We start from the raw sequence: 16,628 nt of genomic DNA, 5'->3' as shown, positions 1-16,628 counted from the left end.
CCCCCCCGAGCCGCTGCCGGGCGGGGGTGCAGCCCGGGGCTCCCGCAGCCCCTGCCCCGGGACAGCTCCCGCCCGAGGCGGCGGCAGCGGCCCGGCCGTGGTCGGCTGCGCCCCCGCGGGCGGCGCAGCGGGAGGAGGCGCCGCCCCGGCCGTCATTTCCGCCGAGTGCGGGGCGGGGGAGGGGGCAGAGCGCTCGCCTCCTCCTCCGCGGCGGCCGGAGACACAGAGACCCAGAGCGGGGCCAGGGCAGCTCCGCCGCCGNATCCCTCCCGCCCCCCGCCCCGGCCCGGCCATGGGGAACGCAGCCACCGCCAAGAAGGGCAACGAGATCGAGAGCGGTGAGTGAGGGGGACGCGCCGCCGCCGCCTCCGCCCGGCTCCGCTCCCGGAGGAGGGCTCGGGGCCGGGCCTGGCGCGCCCGCCCCGCGTCGCCGCCGCCGCAGGCCCCGCGGCCTCGGGCCGAGACCTCCGCCCCTACAGGCCCAGCCGCGGCCTGCGCGGCGCCGCGGGGAGTTCGCCCGACGCCGGCCCTGCAGCGGGGTGCAGCGGGCTCTCGGGAAACCAGCGGGACAAACCCGCCCGCGGCCGCCGAGCCGAGGCCGCCTCCGGGCCGCGCGTGCGGCCGTCCCGCAGCAGGTGTCCGTCCCCGGTGGAGGAGGAGCCGACGGCGGGGCCGCGGTGTCGGCGGGCAGGTGTCGGCGCCTCCGCCAGCCTTCATCCTCGCCCCGGCCCGCTCGCTTTCCCCACCCCCGAACACACCCTGCCGGCGGGGGAGGCCGCCCGCCCGCCGCGCTCCGTCTGCGGCGGGAGGGTTTTCATCCCGCTGCGGGGAATGTAGGTCAGAAACTCCTGTGCTCGCCCGGATCGTGCAGCCCCGGTGACCCCGCGGCCGTGCCCGCGCCCCGCTGCGCAGCCCCAGCCCCGCGCCGTGTTTACATCGCTCGGGAGCGCGCTGGGAGAGCCCTCGGTGCAGCCTTGCTCTCCTGAGCCCTGAGTAAAATGGAAGACAAAAGCATTGATCTGAACTCGTCATGGCAGGGAGCTTTCTGCTGGTGTTTCTGTTCGTTTGTTTGCTTTGTTTTTGTTGTTTTGTTGGGTTTTTTTTTCCCTCTGAGTATTTCAGCATAACTTTGAACAATGTAAAGCTGATTCAGTTGTTGGGAAGAAAACCCTAGACTTTATTTTTTTTTTTCATGTTGACTTACTTCGTTTCTAGTGAAAAACTTTGGGTATGTTTATGATGGAAAAGAGTGAAGACAAGATGTAGTGAGCAGGCAGTTGTGCAAGCTCAGTGTTGTGACAACAATACCCTTTGTTACTAGAAAATCCTAGGGCATTAAAATGGAAATAACTTTAAAGGGGAGTGGGTTTGGTTTTAGGTTTTTTGTTGTTGTGGTGGGGTTTTTTGGGGTTTTTTTTGTTTGTTTGTTTTTTGGGTTTTTTGTTTGTTTTTTTGAGATTTTTTAGTGTGTGTACTTTTTGTGTATTTACTATTGAGGTCTGGGGTAGAACTAGGTAACCCGATTTGCATAGGCCGGGTCCTGCCCACACAGCATTCCTCTGGCTTCCCAGGGATCTGCAGTGGGTGCTTCCAGCTGTGGGAGCAGGGGCTCTGGCTGACCTACCCAGTTCTGATTGTTGGTTTCACCTTTCAGTTCTTGTGTCTTAGCTCACTATTATTTTAGACTTCACAATCCAAATCTGTTATATGACCGTTATTGTTTCGTGGTTTTGTTTTTTGCTTGAGTGCATTAATTTTGATGGGAAGTATTTTAGCCTAACTATAAAGATAAGTATGGAGAGGATGGATTGTTTGAAGTATTTTAGATGACAAAACACTGCATTTTGTACTTCATGGTAACTGTACTGCTATTAGTTTGTGCAATTAAATAACACTACAACACACAATGTTTACTTTCATTTTAATAAATTCTCATACTACAAAATAAAGTAATTTTTTGGGTTGCAGAAGGAGTTTCCTTCAGAACCTCTCTCCCCCTTTGTTAGTGTTTAAAAATGAAATGCTGCTAGAGCCATCAAGCTCAGATGTTTAATTACTCAGTATATTTAGCAGCAAAATTCTGTAATGATACAACTCCTGTAACTAGGAGAAAAACTTGGTCATCATTGACATACTGCTGGGAAAGACCAGGATTCACTTACCATGGAAGATTGGTAAGATAAGAATACTATACAACAAATTAATCATTAGAAACAACATTTGGTTTACTGTCAATGAATGTTGATTGTCATCTATTTATATGATACATGGCAACCAAAACCAAAAGAAATATAAAATGAGATGGAGCTTTAAAATTTCTGGATTATTTATTTGCATTTTTGTACCAGTTTTCTAGTTTTGCATGCTAAGTGTCCTCAGTAGCACGTAGTCCGGACTACAGGACACTGAAAATGAAATTGTTTGAAGAGCTAACAGAAGAATATCCAACTTTGAATTCTAAAGGTGATGTTGTGCCTTGATTCATGCATAAAGCTTATGGAATTGTGTGGATCAAGGGCATGCTAAGGTCCCTGGAAGAACAATGAAGGGTAACATAGCTTCCCCTGATAACTATACTTACTAGTTCATGAAGTGTAATTTGAGACCTCTTGCACTGTCTGTGATCAGCACAGTAAATGCTGTTCACCTAACTATGGCCCTTACATCCTTCTCATTTATTGTAGCTTTCCATTTATAGTCAAATGTCTTTACTACTCGTTACTTCACTTAGGCAGTGAAATGGAATAAAAACATGAGTATGTGAACACCAGTAGTAGATAAGAGGAAATGTTTTGGAGTATTTCTGGGCTGAAGTTGCAGGTGAATGAAATCTGAGTGGCGGTGGTTTCTTAAGCTTGGTCACCGCAAGAGTGAATCGGGCTTGTGTAGCAGGGAGGGCAAGATACATTGTGTACACAGAAGATGGAAAGGAAAGTTAGTGTCATCTGTTAGGGGTTTATTTCTGTGGCCTTCTGTTCCACGGTCTCCTAATATGCATTGGGTTTTGACTTAGAGGACCAAAACTAAAAGTTGTCCTTTGGTAACAAGAAGCATCAGGGTTCTGGCTCCATTTTAAACTTTGTTTTAAATGCTTTCATGGTTTTCCACTGCAACCTACAAATTCTGAGGGCCTTTTAGAATAGTAATATAAGTATCTTTAATTTGTAATCTGGAGAGACACAATTATCAGTTGCCATAAAATTTACTCTGATTCCTCATCCTAATATTAATTTAATTATTCTCTTTGTTATTTGTTGGGGTTTTTTCAGCTGCGCCATTTACAGTAGTTGAGAACTTTTGCAACCTAAAAGTTAAAAATATCAACATGTAGTAAATTCCATTTTTAAAAAAGACCACAGGGAGTCCTCTTTAACCTGTTGCAATTAATGTAGGAAAATGTTAGCTTTATTATTATTCATTATTTTGGAATAATTTGTGAAAGTAGCATGAAACATAGCTACAACACATCTGAGGTTTAAAAAGGTCACATAACTTTTTAATTCAGCAAGTGAATCTGTTACTTTCAAAATCATTATTAATTTCACACAAAACAGGAGTGTTTTCACTAGAACTGCTTTCTAAACTAGAATGAATGTCTGCTCTGGAAAACTATATACTTTGTAGAAAGTTTTGTGTGTGTTTTACATCAGATAACACAATAATACAGATTTTTTAAATATGCAATAGAATGTCATACACGATAGCAAGAGGTTTGGCTATGAATTAATAGTAATCCCACTTGCAGATTTGTTTGTGGTTTTTGTTGGGTTATTTTGTTTCCCCCATTGCCCATTCCCCCACAGATTTAAGAGTGCTTAGGCGTGATGTTGTTTGTTTCTTTGTAACCATCAAGCTAGCCGAGAGACCAGGTAATTAGAATACACTCTTCAGGGACTGGAAGATTTGGAAACTTTTTTCTTCTTCCAATAGATCTTGATAATGTGGGCTTGGCTTCTGAGTTTTATTTGCTGGGATTCAGATGGTCTTTGCTGCTTTTTCTCTAGCAGTATGTGGTAGCAAATTGCTCTTAAAATGTATTTTAAAAGGAAATTATACATGATTTTCAAAGCATAATTCAGCACATGTATCTTCTTACCTGGTAGCCAGATCTCTGCTTCTATTAATCCAGCATGATTTTACTAACTTTGACTTCTGTGGTCTTTAAATAGCCAAGTACAGCATGTGTGATGTGTATTCTGCATGTGAGTTTTGTGTTCATTCACTCCCACTTTTCCTCAAAGTGTTCCCTACAGTATCTTCAGTATGACAGAGTTCCCATTATGCTCAATTCTTTGCTTTTTGACTCTTATAATTTGTAGAAAGTTTAAGTAGTGCTCCTTTGAAGTGTGCTGGACAGGAAGATGCAGCCTTCTACTTTTTGCAGTAGATTTTAAACTCCTCTGGGTACATTTCTTAAAAACTGAGGGTATTTGTTTTTTCATATTTTCCATATTTTTTTGGGTATTCACTGTTGGGTCATTCTGTTGTATTTTCTTGCTGAAGACCAAAAGAGGCCACAAGTGTATTTCTTGTTAAGACTAGATGAGGCAAGGCTTTATCACTGCTGACCTTGGTTAAATTAAAATTGGTGAAGTAGAGGTGAAAAGCTCTGTATCCATTGCTATCCCAAGGTAGCTGATTCCCTGTCACTTTTCCAGAGGCTCTTGCTTCAGTGTTTTTGATCAGAGTGTAGTTTTATTTAACAGAGAGTGTCTTTTTTCTTTTGCTCATTATGTTTAGCATTCCAGTTTTGAAATGGGTATCTTTTGGAGCCTTGTTCTTGGATCAGAACATCAGCTAAAATATGTATTGTATAAAGAGTAATTAAAAGTATATATTGGAGTGATGCTGGAATGGTCTGCCTGAATAACATCTCTGAACAATGTATATAATGCTTCTTTCCCACTATGTTGGGGTTGTGTCATGTATGAATCAGGTATGTTTCAGCAATAAGAAAATAAGAAATAGTTGTAATTACTTGCTGAAAAGATACCTGATAAATCCCTCTGCTGTAATCACCAATGTAAGACTACCAGTATGCACCATGTGAAGAAAGGCATCATCTGAAAATTCTGCTTTAATTAAAAACAAAATGCTTATTCACAGCTTGGACTAGCAAAGAGAGAGGTTATCACTCATTAAAGATAGCCACATGGCAGCATAACAAAAGGTCAGAAGGGCCTCCAAGTGATAAATTGATTTGTATTTAGCTGTTGTGGTTAGGCCTTTATTATAGGCTCAGACTACTTTAGAGATAGAGCATTTTAAATTACTTGGCATTCCCTCCTTGCTGGGTTTGTTTAGTGTTTGTTCGTCTACCCATCCACATTTGTAGAAGTGACATAATCAAAAGTAGTATCTTGAATAATGCTGGGATTTCTCATATTCTTTCAAGTCACTTTGTTCCTTAAGCTAATTAAGGCTATGCTGTGCTGCAAAAATGAAGCCTCTCATTGGTACAGAGAGCAGAATGTGAGGATGCAGCAGTGCAGGTTATGATGTGGAGTGGAGGGCTCTGCTCCGTTCAGTGCCAGGCTGGCTAGGAGTCCTCTCTAGACAGTGAAAGTTCTCCTGGAGCTGACACATCCCTCCTTTGGACAGAGCTCCTTTGGAAAGGCTTTTGGACAGCTGTCAGATTTTGTCTTTTGCCTGCATCCTTTCTAGACATCATAAAGGACTTGTTTGTCCAGATGCTTTTTTTTTTTTTTTCCCCACTAAACTACAGCAGTTGGTTTAATAAAGAGTATTGTTTCTGCTATACAGCAGGTGAGTTCCAGATCAGATCTGATCTAGAACTGGATCTAGACTGGTTAGTTTTGTTTTATTCAATCAGTGCTTCTAGCATTTAAGCTTGCAAAGTTTTCAGGAACCTTGAGTCAGTGGCGATTTTCCTTATAAACTTCTGAAATTTAGGGCTAGAACTTGGTAAAAAGTCTGCCCTGCAGTGCTGTTCTCAAGCTTTGTCTTTGTTTCAGGTGTAAGGTGCTATTTCATAAGCATTTCTTTCATTTGCTGTTCTGCTTTTCTCTCCCCTGCTACTTGTTTTCCTGCCTCTGTGCCCTCAAGTGTGCTGGAGTAACTATTTATGAGACAACAAGGTGAACTGAATTTGAGATTGGTCTAGGTTAAAAATAACCCTACAGAAAAGGGAAAGCAGGAGGGACTTTAGTTACCTGTATTTGGCTTCCTGATCCAGTTCGCTGCAGCCACACAAGCAGTTGTACCAGTGCAGGTGGGATATGGCACAGAGAAGAGAGTGAATAGCAGGCACTAAATAGGAGCTGCCTGACCTACTGCTGTTGCCAAAAGGAGAGCTGTGGTTTCAGGCTGTACTGCAAGTATTTTCCTACCATAAGCAGTTTCTGCGCTGTGAGGTAGAAATGCTTCCTGGGAAATGGGAAAGAGAACAAAGTAGTAGTGGAGCTCTGAGGAGATAGTTGAAGTGGGGAGTATGTTGTCTTAGAGTTGCAAAACTAGAGGATAAAATCACTTTGTTTCCTTTTTTTTTTTTTTTTTTTTTTAACCTTCCCCTTCAATGGTTGGGAAAGGATTTAGGCACATTTTATTTCTTTTTGTTATCCTAGTGTTCAGGAGGACTAGTCATGAGCTAGGACCCCATTTTGTTTGTACAAACATAATATCTTCTCTGAAACTCTTTTGGGAAATGAGGCAAATACTGACAGGAAATGAAGGTGAGACTTAGTTTGTGTAGCAGGAGAATTGGGATGCAGCAGTTTAGAGGGTGCGCTATACAGGGAGCTAAAAGGAGCTACTGCCCTGCCTGTGGTGTTGGGATCAGCAGAGGTGAACAGGACTCGTTTGAGCCTCTCTTTGGCATCTCCCTTGCTCTTTCTTCCACATCTCAGCAGAATCACATCTGCTGAGAGTAAGGTTTCACAAAACAGCTGAGCCCATCTGGTGACTTGCCCTGTTGAAAAATCAGGTTTTATTCCTAGACCTTTCACAGGTCAGGATTCAAGTGTTTCTCCAATCCATTGTTAAGGTATTTTACATAGGCAGAAAACAATGCAAGTTTTATCTCTTTTGAGTTATCCATAATTATTTTTGCACACCAAATCAATTTTCTGAGGTGTCAGATGGGAAAAGACAGATTCAAAGGAAGCGTTGAAAGCACCATTGGCAGTGAAGTGCTCAGGTGGCAAGAAAAGGGAGTCTATATTTTTTAGCATTGAGCTCTTTAATATCTCACTCTGCCAACTTCTTGAAAAAAATTATTACTCCAAACTACCACTTTCTCGTCTGCATTTGTTTATATAAGAAATTCAAGACTTCAAGTTTTTGGTGAGAGATGTTAGCACCTGACAGTTGGACATCTAGAGCAATATAAAGGTAGAGAAAAATGGAGCAAAACATTGCTTGCTTCTGTCTCTACACTTGCCATATGGATCTTTAAGACAATAGTATTTTAGAAGAGGATTCTTTTCTTTTTTTTTTTTTTTTCTGTGTAAGATTTTAATTTTGTATCTATTTGTTTTGTTTGGTTGTTTTGGTGTTTTTTTTTTTTTTTTTCAATTTGTTATTCACAGGAAGAAATGTAACAAAGTTTTTATTTCTTCCATTAAATTACCTACTGCTTTTCCCTGCCCAGAAGGAAAAGGTGTTTTCTGACTTCTGGTAGAATGACTTCTGGAATGTATTCCTTGTTATATGTGTAGTAAGGGTTAGGCTAACTTCTTAGCATTATGCTATGAAGTAAAGCTGTGAAAACACCTTGGTGTTTGTTTTGTGTAGGTTTTTAAAGCCACAGTTTTTGTGACTTCTGAATAAACAACCAGCTTCTCTACACTAGGATATCATCTGTCTGTAGTTCTGGGCAGTAATTTTGGTTTTAGAAATACTTTTCAGTAAATCAAGGAGGTGTGTAAATATGCTCTGCATGTAAGAGATAAATGCGTGTCCAGATTCTGAGAAAGCAAAAATCTTTTCTATGGCATAGCTGATCTTTACCAGAGAAAGCCTGATGAGCATTTTGAGTGAAATCCTCCCCTTAGGAAGGACTTAGAGAGGTGCTGTTCTACTTGCACTGCCCTTTTTTCTTTAGAGAGATACAGTATTTCTGTGCTAGACTAACAGTAAAGTAGCAAGGTATCTTACCTGTGTGTCCTTTAAAATGTTGCTGGCTGCGTGGATAAATGTATAAACTGTTTGGCGCTTTGTAAAGATAATTGTTAGTTTGTTATTCCTCTGCCTCTTGTTAACTTGTATCCTTTTGCTGAAGTACTGTAATATTTAAACAGAGGACATCAGGAACTTTTTGTTTCTTTTGTTTCATTCAGGTTAAGCTGCTTCCAGGAAGTATGTGTTCATTAACATACTGCACTTGCTGCTAGCGCTTGTCTGTAAACCCACAGACATCCACAGCTGCCATGTGGCTCAAGAAATTAAAACAAAGGAAAGTGCTTTTTTGGCAAGAAGATGGAAACTTGAAAGATAGAAAAGACTGTTACTTTGCCTGTGCCCAGAATCAGTTTGCTTTTCCCTCTCACAAAATGACATAATTAAGGGTGTATGTACTCTGCTACTTCAGTAGTTGCATTGTTGTAATGATTAAGGTTAGTTTTGATTACTATAACATTAGGTATTGAATTCTTTGTCTTGTAGCAAGCAGCAGTAACAGTTTTATTGTGCATGTAAATTCTGAATGTTAGGCGTATGATAATCTAGCCTTACTTTGCGCAGGGCAAAATTGTGATTTAACTGCACCAAAGTCTATCATTAAGATAAAGTTTTTAATGCAAATTATCTATATTCAAGCATTTTATTAACTGCTCCATAGACTGTTGTGGAGGATGGAGGTTTTGATCAGGGTTTCTCATTGAAGAACAGGGTAGGTGGTGAGAGACAGAGAGAGAAAGAGCATTACATAGCTAAAATCATGCCAAGCCCATTTGAAAGATCATGGTATTTTCCTCTAACAGCTATGATGAAAGAAGATATGAAGATGTTTTCATTAGCTTGTTGAGGACTATTTTATTTTGGGCAGTTTTTAAAAATTCAATGCCTCAGTTGTATATTTGTCCCTTGAAAAGACTTGTGCAGTGAGAAGCACACCCTGCAACTCCCAGCACTGGTCCTCTGCTTTGGGAACTATGGGTTAAGCATTCTAAAGCAGTAGAGTGCAACAGTGCATCATGTGTTCAAGCTGGATTCTCTCCATTGCAGTGGTATGTGCATAGTGAATTGAACTTCAGAGAGAAATTAGGTGCTAGATCCTTTAGCTTACTATAATGGCATGTATGAATAACAAATTGCAAAACAAGCAAGTCTTGAAATTTGTTTTAAGTGTACAGCAGCTTCATGGTATGTGGAATTGCCTGGGAGATTGAGGGTGTGTAGTGCTTTGTAGTGGTTCTTAGGGTGTTTCCTGGTTCTTTTGCAAATTAGCTTTTTTTTTCCCTTGAATTTCTTGAGGATGAATGATCAGATGCAAAACTGACACTAAAAAAAATTAGCCTGCTTTTCACACAGATTGCACAAATACCTAATAAAGTTCAGTTTCTATCTAAATTTGGTCTATTGTTATGACCTGCTTTCTTCCAAAAAGATTGCTCTTTTGATACAACTTACCTCATAATCCAACTGTTCATTTAATATTCAAATGCAGAATTTATTTCATTTGCATATTAACTTAGGTTTTTTTATATTGAACTCCAAGGTAGGACATTCTTGAACTTTAAAGAATGTGTTCAGAGTTTGGGGTTCTTCAATTTCAATTAACAATTTTTATTTTTAAGCAATACTTACTACCATGTGTTGGTGATGAACATCAAACTCCTTGCATCTCAGGTGAGCACTCAGGAAAAGGTTGGCAAGGATGGAATGATGTTCATGTGAAGAATTACTATGTAATTGCTATGTAAGTGACATCTCTTATCTAGAGTAGCTAGAAGGCATGATCTGTGAAACTGTGTGGCATGGGGAGTGAGGAATGTCCTATGCTTACTTTTTCTTGCCTTTTTTAAGTAGCTGCTTTGAGTCATTGCTTCTATTGGCTTTTTCCTTAGGAATAGATATCAGTTTATTCCTAATAAAATATTAGACCTGTCCTTGAGAATGAGAAGCTAGAGAAAATGAGGATGGAGAAAAAAACAGGCAACAGCTGGTAAAAGAAGGAACGTGAGTCGAGAAATGTAAAAACAGGGAAACAAAGGGAGCTCTGAGCAGAATATGGTTTGGGTCTTGTCCACATACTCCCATCCCAGAAAGGGGAGCTGATGAATGCTGGCCAGAGATGCTCTGCCTGAGGAGGTCAAAGTACTACAAGTGTTGGGACATCCTGGATAGCTTCTTCCACCTGGTTGCAGCTTGGTCAGAGCAGTAGAGTCTGATGGTGAGATCTTGCATCGTGTGGAGACTTAGAGAGGAAATGTATAAATGTAAAGATGAACCAAGAGCATCTTAATAAGAGGTTTTGGAGAAGCTGAGGTTGAGCTTGCCATTAATCCCACTTGGGCCATGGCATGCATGTCCACCTTATCCCAGAGGGAGCCAGCTTTCAGGACCCCAGGCAGAGCATTATGGATGTGCTCATATCTTTAATGTATTTTTCCTGACTGGGCTCTGGATTTAGCCCAAAGTACAAGCTGATCCACCTGGCATCGTGCCTCTCCTGATGGTAGGAGATCCCATCCCCTGCTGTCTAGGCAGGGCAAATGGTGAGAAAGTGATGTATGAGGGCATAATGGAATTTTCCAAGATGAGGTGTGAAGATGAACAGGATGCCATGAAGCCTACCAAAATACTGCATGGGAAAGACTTGTATCTCACGGGACAACAGTCTTCTGCTGGGGTTACTCCTGCCTCAGTCTTGTAGTTGAGTTCAGCTCTTACTAGAGAGGCAGAGAGGACACCCCTGACTACCTTCATGCCAGATGCACCAAGATACATTCTGTGGTTTTCTGCCAGAGGTGCCAGGTATACTTGGCACATTGTATAGCTTTAGCCAGTTCTTGTGGGTTTTTTGGGGGGTTGTTGGATTTTTAGTTTGGTTTTGATGTTTTTTGTTTGTTTGGGGTTTTGTTTGTTTGGTTGGTTTTTTGTGGGGTTTTTTTGGGTTGTGGTTTTTTTTTGTTTTTGGGATTTGTTTTTTTTTGTTTTTGTTTTTTTTGTTGTTGTTTTTTTTGTTTGTTTTTTTGTGTTTTTCTTTTTTTTTTAATGGAAGGTGTCTCTAGAAGCTTGGTACTTTCAGGAGCTAAAATGGTATTAGTTATTTACTTCAGAAGAGTTGGGATTTTTTTGGTGGTGGTGGTTTTGGGGATTTGTTTTGTGTTTTCTGCTTTTAAGCAGATGCTTGAAACTGTGCAGTTTATTAAAGAAAAACATCTGCTAAGTAATTGACAGCAGAAATACATAACATAGTTTGGTCAAATAACTTGTTCTTTTCAGTGATGTATGATGATTTGGTTGAATTTTCAAACCAGTTATAGTCCCCATTACTTGTCACTGTTGCTTTAGAATGTTTTTTTCAGGACCTATTTTGGAAGCAATTTTATAGTGTCTGCTGGGCAAGAGTCTTCAGAGTAGAACCTGATTTTTGCTGGTATGATATTTTTGAAAAAAAGCAAAACATGTTTCTACTGTCTTCAGCCTGAGGTTTGAGGCTATAATTATGAACCATTCTTCAACTTGCTGCTTATGCAGTACTTACATGACCAGTTTTCCTTGGCAGTAAAGCTGACTGGAAAAATGCCTGCCCTTATCACCCCTCCTGCTCTGCTCATAGCTACAATTCACTGCTCCTCCTGTGCTGATAGAGCTGTTCAAGGACTGCTCTGTGTCTCACCACAATGGTTAAGACCCTTGCTCCCACCTGGTGCTACTGTTTTAACCCTTTATTTCATGGACCTGTCTTAAAACACCACCCCACCTTGGGCTGGGCTAATACAAAGGAGAAATCCAAAATGGGGAATGGTGTTGCAAGTGGCTTTTGCCATTGAAGAAAACACAGGTTTCACTGAAGGGGAGAAGAAAATGCTACTGTTGCAGGGTGTCAGTATCACCTGTTGGATGTGTTAACATGAGATTTTTTTAATTTGAGGGACTCTTCAGAGCCTTCCCTTGATCCAGAGGTGCTGCTGACTGACTTTGTAGTGCTGTGCATCACCATGCCATTCTCAAATACTATCTGCGAGAGTTGCCCCATTTTTTGCTTACAAATGAGACTAAAATAGTGTTTGTATCATTATAGTTCTGTTAAATGTGATTACCGTCATGGTTGTCAGCACAATTTATTTTGTCAAAGGTATCAAAAAGATCACCAGCTTTCCTTTTCGTATTTTAATTGCTCCAGAATGTACTCAGGTATTTGTTGGGACAAATAAAACTGGAAGATGACTAAAACCTGCACATTCCTCTTAGATATAGCATGTGAGTAAGGAGTAGCAGGAGGAAGAAGAGAGAAACAGAGTTGTGCAGCAGCAGAATGAGAGATGTGAAAGAATCCAATACCAAAGTTAACCTAAATGGTATGGTAATGCTAGAGGTGTAAGCATTGGAAATTTAGTGTGATCTTTGGCAAAAAAAAATTAAGGCATCTCTTGCATTTATCTTTTCTCCAGTTGAACTGTATTCTTGCTTAGCGGTGAAGATACTGATTTTCTGTGGGATGTATTTTTCAGTTAAAGTAAAAATAAAGTTCATAGCCTTACTGTCCCTTCTTTCAAAAATAACTTGTGGTAGTTCTGCCTTTCTTTGTGTGAAAATAATTTCAAACAGAAAATAGTACTTGGCTGGTTTTACACAGTTCTATTCACAACACTATAATTTTCTCCACCAACTAAATTGACTCATTCATTTCCACTAATACATACAAACTTTACTTGTTCTGCTGCCAGTCTAGTTGTTAACAGGACTATCCCAAGACACAGTGGCTGAGAAAACACAGCAGTAGATGTTCAGTATGGAAAGCATGAAAGTGCAGTCCTTTCACATGCAGTCCCTTTGGACCTGGAGACAAATTTTTCACCAGGAGAACTGTCAGCCACTGGAATGATCTCCCCAGGGAAGTAGTGGACTCACCAACAGCAGGACACTTAAGGTTCAGCTGAACAAAGTGCTGGGCCATCTTGTCTAGGGTATGCTTTTGTCAAGAAAGGTTGGACCACATGAGCCCCTAGAGAGGGGTTTGTAGAAAGTGGCTGCAAGCTGGGAAAGAGACAATAGATAGGTATATTTTTAAGAAATAAAGCCAGGATAAGAATTTTGATTCCTCTCAAATGGTCTGAACACAGTGGGATAGTCTCAAGAAGACAAGAGTTATATGAAAGGCATTTTTTATTTCTTGTTGAATGCACATGTAATAGTGAAAAGGAGACATTTAGTGAGGGAAATGTATTTGGGGAAAATGTATGCTTCAGTTGCAAAAGATGGAATATATTCAGTATATGGGTGTAAGCCACAATATTGGCAACTTTCTGAGTCGATGTAATAGTAAATACTGAAGAGGAAAGGTACGAGAAAATTAAGAAGTGGTATTATTAGTCCCTATTAAGTATTTGCTAATGATACAGGTATCAGCTAGAGCATTATAGTATGAAGAGTATTTTTCTCTTCCAAAATACAGAAGTATATTAGTCGCGTGCATTAAAAAAAAAAAAAAAAAAAAGATTTCTTGACATGTCTGTTGGTGTGACTCCTCTTTGGGACACTCCTTTCCCTGCTGAAAAGAGCCCAATGGACCTTCATTGCACTCCGAGGATATGATGAAACAGTAGATCTCCCTATTTGTGATTGCATCAAGAACTATTCAATAAAAGGTAGCATTAAATTTTTTCTGGTGTTTCATCACATGGCAGAGTGTATTCTCTCATGAACGATTAAACTGCAGATGCTGCTGACATCTGTTATTGTTTGGGAGGTTCTCATTTCTTTGTGTGGTTGCAGGAGGGTTATCTGAATCAGAATTACTTTCCTGCTGCAGCAGCATCAACCTTGCAGTATTTTATGAGACAATATGTAACCACAACAAAACCAGTATTTCATTTTTATAGATGTTCTTACTGAGGTGGTTTTGTGGTCCAAATACAGAGTAATTGTCACAGATTGGGTAATTTACAACTGAACTTAGAGGACTGCAATGTGAAGTACCAAAATACTGCGCTTAGTTAGACATCATTGCTGTTTAAAAAGTACTTCCAGCTGATCATTCTGTTCAAGTACTTCTTCACTGGTAATAGTGTTTAAGAAGGAATGGCAAAATTAGAACAGTTTTGAAAGATGACCTACAAGCAGATATAAATGTGCCCCTTGAAATTTTTACAATTTAAGAAGGCAAAAATATAGTCCTAACAGTAGCCTAACATTTATAGATGCTTTATACTGAAGTATGCATACTTGATGTATAGATGGAATTCATTTAACTGAAGAAAGAAAAGCTCTGAACAAGGGCAAGAAAAAATTTTCCTACCATCACCACTAATGGTGATGATTTTTCAGGTTGGAGAAAGTGAGAAGAAGCATAAGAGTTTTAATACAACAAATATAATTATGCTGTAGGCACGATCATTGTTTGTAAACATTTTATTGTATTTTGACAATGATGATGTTGGTGAGACATGCATTGGAATTGAAGTTAGGAAAATGTGAGGAAACAGTAGTTAATATTTCAACAGTTGCATTTTAAAGCATTCATGGTAGTAGTTTAAAATTCTGTAATACATATTAATATTCTGTAGACATTGTATGTGACATACTACAGGAAAGCAGGTATCAGTTCATCTTTTTACTGGTGAAGGCACAAAAGAGTGGAGATGATAGCCAGCTCTTGTCCTATTCCCATCTTAGCCACCAATTTTGATAAAGTGGCCAAAATAAGAGGCCTATTTCAAGAGAAAGTCTTTTAATACATTGTGGGGAAATTTTTTAAGCAAATGTATTTGATTCATTTAAATAAAAGGAAATAAAGTGTATTGGAAATATTTATCCTCTTAGATTTTTTTTTTATTTTTCCATTTAAATCTCAGAATGTGTGGGTCATACTGCTATTCCAAGTAGCACTAATTTTGATCTGAAAATAATTATATGTATGAAGCCCCCTGTAAATAGGCCATAAATCATTTGCAGTCTATGATGATGGTGTGGTAGTAATGTTTTGAACTTGGATGTCTGGTTAAGGGTAGAAAAACTGGGACATTTGTGTTTAAAGTTGATTTTTTAAAATTAAGCCATTAATAGGTAAGGGATCTGCTTTTCTTTGGTTGTTCTATTGGCACATACTAGCATGGTGCAATTAACATTTTTTCTTACATTAATGAATGTTTTAACCTCTTAACAAGAGCATTTTTAAGAAGACTTTCACTTTAAGAGACTGAAAATCTTTTTGAAGTGAAATCTTATATTCTGGTCCTCTGTTACACAAGGCAAGTACAGCATTTTCATTAATTCAAGCTACATGTTGCAGTATTACTTGTTGATTTATTAAGAAAGAGAATCTAGCTTAGGAACAAATTAATTTATGAGGATCAAGACAGTTTGTCTTAATTCAGTGTTTCTATTTTAGTACATGTAACAACATAAGAGATGTATCTTCTGTGCTGTATTTTCTTCACATTCTTTTCATTGAGTGATTTTAATGACAAACATTGCTAGGATTCTCACTAAAAGAAAATATTTTCTTGCCAGCCAATGTTTATACACCATGCATCTGTCTTCTGTTTGTCTTTTGTCTTCTAAAGTCTGATATAGAAAGTATTTTGAGCTAGTGAGATTGTCATTGTTAATGAACTTTACCCCTCAAATCCTGCACCTGTCCAAGTAATATTTAAAAAAGAAAAAGGACGTGTACATCTTGTTGAAACAAGGTGCCATGGGGTGTTTTTTAACACCTTGTGTTTCAAGAATATATTTTAATCTCATATTACAGGATAATTAATAGTATTGTTTTAAGTAGTAGACAGTGATGACTATTGCAGATTAAAAACTATGTATTTTAATATTTTTAGCTACTCAATGTTAGTTTAATTTTGCTTTGCTTAGAAGTAAAAGTTATATTATTTCAGTGTTGTTTTCAGTATCTTACTTTCCTTGTTAAGAGGAGAATTATTCAAACACTTCTTACACTGTCCTTTCTTATCACATTTGTGGTATTATGGGCTGGGTAGATGAAGACTGGAAATGCAACTTTCCTATTCCTGGTAAATAAACCAGAAAGTCCACCAAGACTCAAACCAGCCAAACTGATGTTTTCAAAATAAAAAACCAGGCAGCTCACCAGTGGAATATTTCAGGGAGGAGAACCTATGTACCTGTATTTTATTTGGGGAAGATGAGTGTGTGTTGTTTTTGAGAGGAGTCAAAGACACAGCAAGAATACCCCAGATAGAGTCTGAGCAAATAGTGGAAGACGGCCTGTGAAAAACACAGCCAGGCACTTTTTGACCAAGTATGGCTAAAGAAAACTTGTTATGGACTTCTCGCCTTCTTTTCTTTGTATAGGTAGATTTTTATACATTCTTTGTAAATACCCGGGGTTGAATCAAGATAATCTGCAGAGCAGCATTTCACTTATTTCTGTTCAAGTGATGAGTGGGTGACGGAAACAGGTAACCTGTTCGGGTCAAGTAGGTGACAATGTGCATTTGTGTAAGGAGCATGGGTTTTGTTGGTTTTTT

General features: G+C 39.7%; 1 protein-coding gene across 3 annotated transcripts in view; it reads left to right on the top strand.

The window, feature by feature from the left end:
- The first annotated feature begins 6 nt into the window (after positions 1 to 6).
- PRKACB (protein kinase cAMP-activated catalytic subunit beta) overlaps positions 7 to 16,628 on the top strand; it is a 66,440-nt gene continuing 49,818 nt past the window's right edge. For 2 of the 3 annotated variants that reach the window (XM_041483011.1, XM_041483009.1), the window contains exon 1: positions 7 to 338. In XM_041483011.1, the coding sequence (XP_041338945.1) occupies positions 293 to 338 (46 nt within the window). In that variant the 5' untranslated portion in view covers positions 7 to 292. Of the gene's footprint in view, positions 339 to 10,877; positions 10,936 to 16,628 lie in introns of those variants that run through there. The other variant, XM_041483010.1, reaches the window with a different exon arrangement.

This window comes from Pyrgilauda ruficollis, unplaced genomic scaffold, assembly GCF_017590135.1.
Source record: "Pyrgilauda ruficollis isolate IOZ18807 unplaced genomic scaffold, ASM1759013v1 scaffold6, whole genome shotgun sequence".
Classification (NCBI taxonomy): Eukaryota; Metazoa; Chordata; class Aves; order Passeriformes; family Passeridae; genus Pyrgilauda; species Pyrgilauda ruficollis.
Note: the sequence above shows the minus strand (reverse complement) of the source record. Positions and strands in the feature narration are given on the sequence as shown.